This window comes from Microcaecilia unicolor, chromosome 6 (genome assembly GCF_901765095.1).
Source record: "Microcaecilia unicolor chromosome 6, aMicUni1.1, whole genome shotgun sequence".
NCBI classification, from domain to species: Eukaryota; Metazoa; Chordata; class Amphibia; order Gymnophiona; family Siphonopidae; genus Microcaecilia; species Microcaecilia unicolor.
The window spans coordinates 96,199,309-96,211,589 of NC_044036.1; the positions used below are offsets into that span (position 1 = coordinate 96,199,309).

Genomic DNA, 12,281 nt, shown 5'->3' on the forward strand with positions numbered 1-12,281 from the left:
GCACTTAAGATTCTTCTGCACTTTGGAGACAGATTTAGAAGTTGGCTGGGAGGTTATCTTCTCGCTAGGTATGGGCACAGATGCACAATGAAGGTTCTTTTGCTCATCAGAAAGTGTCGAAGCATTACAGGGATATTTGTGCCCTTCAGACTCTGGTACAGGATGATGCTGGACACTTATCTCATCCTCAGAGAAAGAAATGGAGGAAAGTTGGCTATTTTTTGTGAACCCGTGAGCAGTTAACTGCCCACTGTCCATGTCTCGTTGTTCTGTCTTTTGACTTAACGGCCTACATTTATCTGCCAAAATAGTCTTCTTATAAGGCTTAAGTGAGGGGGTTTTCTCAGAGGGGGGTACTGGAACCCGAGGCCCATAGATGTGATATGGGAGAGTCTGCTTTTTTGGCTGCTCCGTAGTATGGCCCACCTTAACTTTGCTGGTCTGGTCCATGCTATGAGCTGGCTGTGTGGAAGATGCTAAGCTTTCCACTGAATCAGTCTTTCCTGATGGCTTCATCAAATAATTATCTGTCACTACTGAATTGTTTATGAAGTTATTGGTCTCTTCAGCGACAATACTGCCTATTTTGGCACAGTCTCTTGGAAAAGGAGTGATCACATACACAGCACTACTTTCCAGTTGAGATTTGTCAATTTGTTCCTTCCTAACACTAGTATCCATCCCCAGGTTGCTTGTTGAGCATGCATCTAATTTCTGTTCATTATTCTGGAAGTTTCTATCTCTCTGATTCACCCTAGAATGAGAGAAACTGGTCCCAGCCTCTTCGCTGTCAGTGCGGCAGCTGTCAGATGTATCAGTGCTGTCCAAAGCAGAATCTACATCATCAAGATATGTGACCTTTCCAATGTAAGTTTCCCTAATATGCTCTGTTTGTATCCGTTGTCTTGAGGGAAGTATCCAAAGGGGAGACCCTTTACTACCTAAGCACTGTATTGTGGGCCCCTGCTGAGAAAGACTGGGAGCCACTCCCTCCTTGCCACCAGAGGGGCCACACTGGTCATGAACTACACCAGATAATTCATTGCCTGTTAAGTTAACACAAAAATCTGAATTTGGACTGGCTGATGACTTAATGTAAGAACCACAAGTACTACACTTCCCCTCTGCACTGAAAGCTGGAGACGGGGCCCTCACAGGACTTCTTTTTACTGTCCCCTGACTACCCCTCCCACTTATCTGTGCCAAGCTCTGCTGTTTACAGGATTTACTAATTCCATTTTGCATGCAGAGCAGGTCTCCACTGATATAATCAGAAACATCTGGCTTGGAAACCAGTGGTCCCTGGCCGAGAGACAGAAGGACGGAGTCCAAGACCCGCTTCTGGCGTTGTTGCAGCCTCTCCAGGTAGCGGGCTTCAGCATCCCGCACGGACTCATCCTCAAAACGTACACGAGAGGGAGAAGAGCCTCTGTTACGTCGTCCGCAGCTGGACTCGCCACTAGAGGAGTCACTCAGATTCCCACTGGGATGAGCTGCTCTAGTTCTCTGTGAAGAGTTCCATTTCACATCTTGAGTGCAGTTCCTGCAAGTATTCCCCATGTAGCAATATAAGGATAGAGAGAAAGGGAATCTAAACAGGACATGTGCTAAACAATACAACCGGACACAGAGCTAAGCAATACTTGCGTATGTTATCTGCATTAAAGTGTACATATCTGTGACCAGGTGACTAATGCAACCGCACCTTGCTATTGTGTTCAATTCTGGTCGCCGCATCTCAAGAAAGTTATAGTGGAATTGGAAAAGGTGCAGCGAGAAGAACGACTAAATGATAGCGGGGATGAGACGACTTCCCTATGAAGAAAGAACTAAGCAGGCTAGGGCTTTGTCAGTTGGAGAAGAGACGGCTGAGGGAGACATGATAGAGGTATATAAACTAATGAGTGGAGTGGAACAGGTGGATGTGAAGCGTCTGTTCACGCTTTCCAACAATCCTAGGACTAGGGTCATGCAATGAAACTACAGTGTAGTAAATTTAAAACAAATCGGAGAATGTTTTCTTCACCAACGCGTAATTAAACTCTGGAATTCGTTGCCTGAGAACGTGGTGAAGGCGGTTAGCTTGGCAGAGTTTAAAAATGGGTTAGACGGTTTCCTAAAGGACAAGTCCATAAACCGCTACTAAATGAACTTGGGAAAAATCCACAATTCCGGGAATAACGTATAGAATGTTTGTACGTTTCGGAAGCTTGCCAGGTGCCCTTGGCCTTGATTGGCCGCTGTCGTGGACAGGATGCTGGGCTCGATGGACCCTTGGTCTTTTCCCAGTGTGGCATTACTTATGTACTTATGTATATAAAGTATGCATAGATGCTTAGAATTCTAGCACCATCGTGCATACATGCTGGATACAGGCCTATGAACTATTCTGTAAATACACACACATCTGCGCATGTTACAGTTAGGCATGCACATGGTCAAGATACATACTGATGCATATAACTTATAGAATACTACAAGTTACGCGCATATCACCAAAATATAGGTGCACACACTTATACTAGCTCTATGGTTGACATAAGCGCTCACATCTAAATGCAGATGTGCATATATACACAGTCTGTTTTTCTTTATAGCACATGCGCCTCCAATATATAAGTGCACTGGTATAGAATTATCCCCTAAAGAACAAACCTATAACCCTGGTGCTCACATTTACACACACACTGCAAGTACTGATGTGCTTATACACTCTCTATTATTCAAGACAACAATGTGTAAGTTTTGTTTCCTGCCTAGTATGACCCACTGGTTAGGTCATCAGGCTTTGATTCCCACTGCAGCTCTTTGTAACTCTGGGCATTTTGCTTAACCCTCCATTGCCCCAGGTACAAAATAAGTACCTGTATATAATATGTAAACTGCTTTGAATGTAACCACAGAAAGGCGGTATATCAAGTCCTATTCCCTTTCCCTTTATGATGAATAGAGTAGGCTATAAATCTTTTAAATAAATAAGGCAAGTCATGCTGAGTCAGACCAAGGTCCATTGAGCCCAGCATCCTGTCTCCAACAACAGCCAGTCCAGATCACAGGTATCCCAGAGATCCCAAAAAGTAGATCTAATTCTCATAACATTTCCAGGAATGAGCAATGGCTCTCCCCAGTTCATTTGGCAAATCATTTTTGTGAACTTTTCCTCCAAGAACTAGTCTGCACTTCTTTTGAACCTCCTATGTTAGTTGCCTTGACAACATGTCCTGGAAACAGATTCCACAGTGTGATTATATTCTGCATGAGAAATACCCCACAGCTTAAGATTTGTTTTCAACCTATTGGTGGTTAGCTTCATAGAGTGTCCTCTTGTTCTGGCATTGTTTGAAGGGTTAAACCAACCAACCAACCTCTATCAGCCATCTTTTGTCCAAGCTGAAAAGCCCTAACCCGTTTAGCCTTTCTTCATAAGGAAAGTGTTCTGTCCCCTTTACCGTTTTTGTCACTTTTCTACAAACCTCTTATTCCGCTGTAACTTTTTTGAGATGGGGAGTGGGGACCAGAACGTCAGAAAATATTCAAGGTGCAGTTGCACCGGGGACCTAGACAGAGGCATAATGATACTCTCAGTTTTGGTCATCATTCCTGTTCGAATAATTACTAATCTATTTGCTTTTTTTTTTTTTTTTGCAGCTGGCAGTTGTGCGTGTGACAAGTGTTCTATAAACTGCAATTCATGCCCCTGACCCACCCATGTGCACGCTTCCTTTGTAGTTGAGCACTATAGCATTTAAGCGCTATCCCCCGAATTCTATATAGCACACCTGAGATCTGTGCCGAAATCAAGCGTATTCTGTAACAACATGCATACCTTAATGGCTTAATAAGCCTATCAGCGTTGTTAACAGCACTTAAGCAATAAAGAGCACTAATTGGCAATTAGAAGTTACATGCAACTCCCTAAGCGATATTCTGTAACATTGTAACTGTGTGCAGGCCAAAAGGGGTAGTCTAGTAGCGCTTTCGAAATCAGTGTAGTAGTATAGATTATGGATGGAAAAAATGGGTGTTTCGTCGGCGTTCAAAATTTACATGTGCAGTTATAGAATATGGCTCTCTGCGCTAACCTAATTCTACCACACCGGGATTTATGCCACTTTCTGCTGGTGTAAATGGAGGCGCATAGTTTTAGAGGGTAAGACGCTAAGATATCACTAAGCATATTCGATACACTGCATGAAAATCTAGGTGTCGCTTATCGAATATGCTTAGGCGGAAATGTTTTCCGCACTGATTTTCTAGGCGCCATATAGATAGTTTATAGAATAGCACCTAAATACAGTTATGCAGCTAAATACAAACAGAGTGCCAATTAGGAAATAATTAATGCCACTTAAGTGGCTATTACTGGCACTTAAAGCCAATTGGAGCCTAATTGACAATTAAGCTAGGCACAGAATCTGGCACTATTTTATACTACTACTACTATTAGCATTTCTATAGCGCTACAAGGCGTACGCAGCGCTGCACAAACATAGAAGAAAGACAGTCCCTGCTCAAAGAGCTTACAATCTAATAGACAAAAAATAAATAAAGTAAGCACATCAAATCAATTAATGTGAATGGGAAGGAGAGAGAGGAGGGTAGGTCGAGGCGAGGGTTACAAGTGGTTACGAGTCAAAAGCAATGTTAAAGAGGTGGGCTTTCAGTTAGATTTAAAGGTGGTCCAAGGAGGGGCAAGACGTATGGGCTCAGGAAGTTTATTCCAGGCGTAGGGTGCAGCGAGATAGAAGCGCGCGAAGTCTGGAGTTGGCAGTAGTGGAGAAGGGAACAGATAAAGAAGGATTTATCCATGGAGCGGAGATGCACGGAGCAAGGGGTGTAGGGAATGACGAGTGTGGAGTAGATACTAGGGGAGCCGAGATGGTGCATACGATTTACCAGGTTAGTAGAAGAATTTGAACAGGATGCGAAAACGGATAGGGCAGCCAGTGAAGCGAACTTTGAGAGAGGAGGTAGAATGAGTAAAGCGGACCCTGGCGGGAAGGACGAGACGGGGCAGCAGGTTTTTGACCGATTGGAGAGGGGAGAGGTGAAGGGGCATTTCCATATAACTTCACTGAGTGTCCCCTGGTCTTTGTTACTTTTTGAAAAAGAATGAAAATCAATTCACTTTCTACTCCGTTCTACACCACTCAGGATTTTGATTTATTAGCAGAGGTTTGGACCTCCATTAAAGGAGAGGGTAATTTTATAAACAAGCACACAGCTTCAGGTGGCTTAGTTCAAGGATTCTACTTTTCCTTATAAAATACTAATAAAAGTGCCTGAATAATGTGCCTTCATATTTTATAACTTGTGCACCCAAATTTCTGACTAGTGCGTAAGTTTATAGAATCCAGGGATAAGGGACAATTCTATTAAGTGCACTAAACGTTAGGTGGCACTAAGCCCAAATTCTAAGACAGTACCTGGGCGCTCAGATTCCAGTATAGAATACTAATTACACACCAACGTTCAGGCACACCCCACTTACACTGTGTATGATGGGCGTAAATGTGCATGCCTAAATGCGGCACTCTAGCGCCTACAGAACACTATTCTAATATGTGTGTGTAATTGTGGGAGAGGCCCATGCCTCACCCACATGAACACCCCCTCCCCCCTTGCACTTGTCTACTACGCACATGCAGCGGTTAAGATTATAAAACACCACATAGCACCCAAGTAACACTCATGCATGAATTTAACATCCATGCGCGAAACTGCACACATGGGATGCAAAGTTAGACACTCATGTTACATAATAAGGAGGATAACCTCTGCGTGCTGGTGGCAACGTTCAGCTTCTAAGCCTATAGGTTATACATCCAGCTGAGCCAGAAGAACAGCACATTGCACTTATACTCAGATATCCAGCAGCACTGCTTAACTATATAGTTGAATCAATAGCTTCCCATCCCTCTGAGTCATACCAGGGGTTTCAAAAGTATGGCCTGCTGCATCCCCTTATCCATCCTACTGCTCTTGTCCAACATTCCTTTAAGTTCCCCATGCTGCTGTGGCTGTATCCAACTGGGCCGGCAGAAGCAGTAAAACAGACATTTCAGCGCTGGCTGCAGAGCCTTTGAGACTCTGCACTGAAGTCACTGCTGCATCCCTCTGACTCATACTTCCTGTTTCCAAGGGGACAGGACGTGGTGGCAGCCGCCCGAGTGCAGAAGCTCAATGGCTCTGGAGCTGAAATGTCTTTTACTGCTTTTGCGGGCCTAGTGGGGTACAGTCATAGCAACAGCAGCATGTAGGAGAAGACCAGGAGGTGGGACACACCAGACCATGGAGGGAGGTTAGGGAAGACATAGGGGAGATGCTGGGGGGGGGGGGGGGGGTGTTATTGTGGATGACACTGATGGATTTGGGTGGGTGTGAGTAATTACATGTGGCATGTTTGAGGGAGTGGAAAATGTGTGCACATATGTAGCTAAGTTTATGTGTACAAGTGTGTGCATGAGTGAGCGCAAGTATGTGCATGTGCTTGGGTATGTTTGTACAGATTATGTTGGGGCCACTGAGCTCCTGTGATTTGTGCATTGGGGTCCTCGGTACTTTTCTCCTTCCAACTCCATCTGCCCCCAATACTCCCAACCCACACACCCCCTCCATGTCATCCACAATATCCAAGAGAGACCCCCTGGTCAGTTGCCCATTTAAAACATCATTTGTCATGCGTGTGACATCCCTACATTATACATTTAAGTGCATACACATACAGAGCAGGTATAAAACATTAAATGTGTAAGAAATCTGCTTTAAGACCCCACAACTTTACATGGATTTCTTATCTATTTACATTATACAGCAGCCCTGCCACTGAAATCTGACCTCATTATACACAAGTACTAGGGGAATTTTTTTCATCATTATTGCCCCCTTTTTGATTTTGTAGCTATAAAGACCCAGGGTATAGGGGCCAAGAAAGGGGGAGGGAGTGGGCAGGAGGGAGAGGAAAAGGGAGATAGGAGAGAAGAAAAGGGCAAAGGTATGTAAGGTGGGAAAGGACAAGATAATGTCCTACTGTGGATTAACAACTGGTTAAAAGATAGAAAACAGTGTAGGGTTAAATGGTCAGTATTCTCAATGAAGAAGGTTAGTTAGGAGATTCCCCAGGGGTCTGGTGCTTGGACTGCTGCTTTTTAACTTATAAATGATCTAGATATGAGAGTAAATAGAGAGGTAATTACATTTGCTGATGACACAAAAGTTATTCAAAGTTGTTACATCGGAAGAGGATTGTGAAAAATTGCAAGAGGACCTTATGAGACTGAGCATCCAAACACCATGATGTGCAAAGTGATGCATGTGGGAAAGAGGAACCCAAACTATAGCTACATGATGCAAGATTCCTCATTAGGAGTCACCATCCAGGAAAAGGATCTAGGTGTCATTGTTGATGATACGTTGAAACCCTCTGCTCAGTGTGTAGTGGCAGCTAAGAAAGCATTAGAATGATAATTAGGAAAAGAATGAAAAACAAAAATGAGAATGTTATAATGCCTTTGTATAGCTCCATGGTGCAACTGCACCTCAATATTATGTGCAATTCTGGTCACCGCATCTCAAAAAAGATATAGCAAAATTAGAAAAGGTACAGAGAATGGAACAAAAGTGATAAAATGGGATGGGGCGACTTCCTTATGAAGAAAGGCTAAAGCAGCTATGGCTCTTCAGATTGAAGAACAGAGGGAAGACATGATAGAGATCTATAAAATACTGAGTGGAGTGGAATGGGTAGACGTGAATCGATTGTTTACTCTTTCCAAAAATGCTAGGACTAGGGGACATGCAATGAAACTAATAAGTAAATTTAAAACAAACCAGAGAAAATATTTCTTTACTCGACATATAATTTAAACTCTGGAATTTGTTGCTAGAGAATGTGGTAAAAGCAGTTAGCTTAGCAGGGTTTAAAAAAGTTTGAATAATTTCCTAAAAGAAAAGTCAATAAGCCATTATTAAGATGGACTTGGAAAATCCACTGATTATTTCTAGGATAAGCAGCATAAAATCTGTTTTACTCTTTTGGGATCTTGCCAAGTACTTGTGACCTGGATTGCCCACTGTTGGAAACAGGATATTGGGCTTGATCGACCTTCAGTCTGTCCCAGTAAGGCAATGTTTATGCACTTACGTCCGTAAGAAATAGATACAAAGCATGACATTTCTGGCTCTTATTTTTTTTTTTTTTTTCATTTTTCTCCATCTTTATCTTACTACATAATGGTATTCTAGCTTGTTGGCTGAAATAATGAGATTCTGAGGAAGTCACTGTTTACTCAATCCATTTTCTCAAGTCACACATGATAGTTTACGGGAGTGCATTGAATGAGCTGGGTGATCAAGTTTAATTAATATTTGATATACCACCCATTCAGAAATCCATTCTGAGTGGTTTACAATATTATAATCTAAAAAGAATTGAGGAAGGATGAAAAGATGTAACTTCATAAATAGGAAAGGAGAGTAAAGAGAAAGAAGTTCTGTCCAAAACGGGGAATGGCACACCCACCTACCCCCACCAGGATATGAGCGAAAAGCAAAGATGGATAATAATGTCTGATGGCACTATATACAACAGGCATCCTGAAAAATAAATGTCTTCAGTTCTTCCTTGAATTTCTGGAAGCGGCGTTCTAATCAAAGATGTAAGGGCAGGGCATTTCAGAGGATAGGTCTGGTGACACTGAAAATCAGACTTCTTCTAGTATCGAGGCAGATTACATGAAAGCTTGGGACAGAGATAGTTCTTCTGGAAAGATTGGAGAGACTGAGTAGGAGTGTATGGGATAAGCAGGTGAGACAAATAAAGTGGGGTGCCACAGTAGTAAACTTTGTGAACAAGAGTTAAGATTTTATAGGTAATCCTATACAAGATAGGTAGCGCGGTGTTCCATGCAGAGCAGAGTCGTCACATGATCAAATGGCTCCATACACAAAGGCACTTTTCACATCAGTCCTAGGTTCTCATTTTAATACCTATTTTAAGGTATTCTGAGTTTTTGTGATTATATTGTTTCAATAGGAAAAAAACAAAAGACATGCTAAACTACATCACCCAGATATCTTTGAGATGAACAAAACAAGACCAGATACAAATATGCTGCATTGGTGGATTTTTCTGAACATGGCTGGCAATGAGGCTTATTGTGGCTCAAAAGCTTATTAAAACCTGACTGAAAGGTCAGAATACAATCAGATAAACCTGAATACTCGGACATCAAACCTATTATTGATAGTAATTGAGAGACCAGATGATGACCTCAGCAGTGTGGCAGGATGAAAAAAATACAAGTTTCATTTGGTTCCTGAGAAAAGTTCCTCCACCACATAATATAACACTCATTCGAGATTTCTACATGGTATGATTCATTAGCATGTGTGTACAGTGAAATACTTACAGATGTGGGTATATCATGCTTTGTAATAAGAGCAAATGGAACATGAAGTTTAATGTTGACAAGTGATCTAGGTAAATCCAGTGAGAGAGATTGAAGGCCATGGAACTAACCATCTCCATTTTCCCCCATTCCATTCTAATCAGGTCCCAGCTCTCGAACATATGGCCTATAACCAAAAGGCTGCCCTTACCGTCCTTCCAAGTTCAGGGAGATGCCAGCAGCCGGCGGCGACAAAATATGGTGGCTGGCTCGGAGGGGGTTTGTGCGGGCCTTCATCCGAGTTCTTGGCAGCAGCTGCTTTGCTTGATCATGTCTGGTACTCGGCACAAACTCTTGCTGGGGAACAAAAGCCCTGCGGCCAGGGAGAAAGGGAGGGAGGGAGGGAGGGAGGGGACAAGAAACACATGCCAGAGATTAGAAGAGGTTTAACAATGATGACACAGGGCTCTGCATGCAAACAGTGGTACTTTGGAAAGCTGTGGCTGACAGATTCCTCTCTGTCATGAAAGCTGTGCTTTAAGTTCACTGGAGAGACCAGGAAGTAGCATCTGCCTTATTGAGATGCATGGTCAGAATCCACCTCATACCCCTTTCAACCCTAGAAAGCATCTTAAAACATAGCTTTAAGGGCAGACACCTGCTGTAGCCTATACCTTCCCTTCTACCTCACATACTACAATCAGCTGAAACTTTCTGAGAAGTTTTGAGAGAAGGTAAAATTATTTATCATACCTGATAATTTTCTTTCCATTAATCATAGCTGATCAATCCATAGACTGGTGGGTTGTGTCCATCTACCAGCAGGTGGAGATAGAGAGCAATCCTTTTGCCTCCCTATATGTGGTCATGTGCTGCCGGAAACTCCTCAGTATGTCGATATCAAAGCTCCATCCGCAGGACTCAGCACTTAGAGAATTACACCCACAAAGGGACACTCTGCCCAGCTCACCACTGCCGAAACGGGGGAGGGGAATTAGCCCAGCTCATCCCCACACAAGTGTGGGAGGGGAATCCGTCCAGCTCATCCCCGCGGAGCGGGGGAGGGACACCACACCCGCCGATGCGGGGGGATCTGGCTTATCCTGCAACCGCAACCGCGGGAGGAGCTGACTGACCCCAACACCGCCGAAGCGGGAGGGGTACAAAGCTACCCTACAGCCGCACGAAGCGGGAGGGAGCGCCGGAAGAATTTAGGTCTCAATCCAGCCCCGTAAAACGGAGGGGAGAGGAATGCAGCAGCTCACTGTAACACAAATTCGTCTCAACTCTTGAAGAATCCATTGAAAAACTTGAACACGAAGTCCTCCTGAACAGGAACTGAAGACTAAACTTGAACCTGAAATGCAACCAGAATATAAACAATACAGATATCTGGGAGGGGCTATGGATTGATCAGCTATGATTAATGGAAAGAAAATTATCAGGTATGATACATAATTTTACCTTCCATATCATCATGCTGATCAATCCATAGACTGGTGGGATGTACCGAAGCAGTACTCACCCAGGGCGGGACATTGAAATCCCTGACCGCAACACTGAAGCTCCAAACCGGGCCTCCGCCCGAGCAGCCACAGTCAAGCGGTAATGCTTTGAGAAGGTATGGGCCGATGCCCAAGTTGCCGCCTTGCATATCTCTTCCAAGGAGACGGACCCGGCCTCTGCCATCGAGGCCGCCTGAGCTCTAGTGGAGTGAGCCTTCAGCTGGATAGGAGGCACCTTCCCCGCGGCCACATAAGCCGCTGCAATGGCTTCCTTGACCCATCTTGCCACTGTAGGCTTAGCAGCCTGCAGACCCTTACGAGGACCTGCAAACAGGACAAACAGATGATCCGATTTCCGGAAATCATTGGTCACTTCCAAGTATCTGATGATGACACGTCTCACATCCAGATATTTGAGAGCAGAGTATTCCTCTGGGTAGTCCTCCCTACGAAAGGATGGGAGACAGAGCTGCTGATTCACATGGAAGCGAGAAACAATCTTGGGCAGGAAGGAAGGCACTGTGCGAATAGTCACTCCTGCCTCAGTGAACTGCAGAAAAGGCTCTCGACATGAGAGTGCCTGGAGCTCGGAAACTCTTCTGGCTGAAGTGATAGCCACCAAAAAGACTGCTTTCAACGTCAGGTCTTTCAGAGATGCCCTCGACAAAGGCTCAAAAGGCGGCTTCTGCAATGCTCTTAGCACCAGGTTGAGATTCCACGCAGGCACCACTGAGTGCAGAGGAGGGCGCAGGTGATTAACTCCCTTGAGAAAGCGCACCACATCTGGCTGCGAAGCCAGGAAAGCACCCTTCAGGCGGCCCCTGAAGCAAGCCAGAGCCGCTACCTGGACTTTAAGGGAACTGAGCGACAGGCCTTTCTCCAGACCTTCTTGCAGGAACGCCAACACTGAAGAAATTGGAGCAGTGAAGGGAGAAAGTGAGCCTGCTTCACACCACGCTGCAAAGATACGCCAAACCCTGGCGTAAGCAGTAGAAGTAGAGCGCTTCCTCGCTCTCAGCATAGTGGCGATGACCTTGTCTGAGAAGCCCTTTTTTCTCAGACGCTGCCGCTCAATAGCCAGGCCGTAAGACCAAAGGGGGAGGGATCCTCCATCACCACGGGACCCTGATGTAACAGGCCCTGCTCCACTGGCAGCCGCAGAGGATCGTCGACTGAGAGCCTGATCAAGTCCGCATACCAGGGACGTCTGGGCCAGTCCGGACCCACCAGGATTATCCGGCCCGGATGCTTTGCCACCCGGTCTAGCACCCTGCCCAACATGGGCCAGGGCGGGAACACATAGAGAAGCTCTTGTGTTGGCCACTGTTGGAGAAGAGCATCTACTCCCAGGGATCGAGGGTCCCGTCCTCTGCTGAAAAAGCGCGGC

At 44.7% G+C, this 12,281-nt stretch overlaps 1 protein-coding gene across 1 annotated transcript in view; it reads right to left on the reverse strand.

Annotated features, from left to right (window-relative positions):
• Positions 1-12,281, reverse strand: part of KIAA1614 (KIAA1614 ortholog) — a 105,889-nt gene that overhangs the window by 38,531 nt on the left and 55,077 nt on the right. Inside the window, 2 exon segments of the mRNA XM_030207022.1 lie at positions 3-1,543; positions 9,601-9,762. Of these exon segments, the coding sequence (XP_030062882.1) occupies positions 3-1,543; positions 9,601-9,762 (1,703 nt within the window).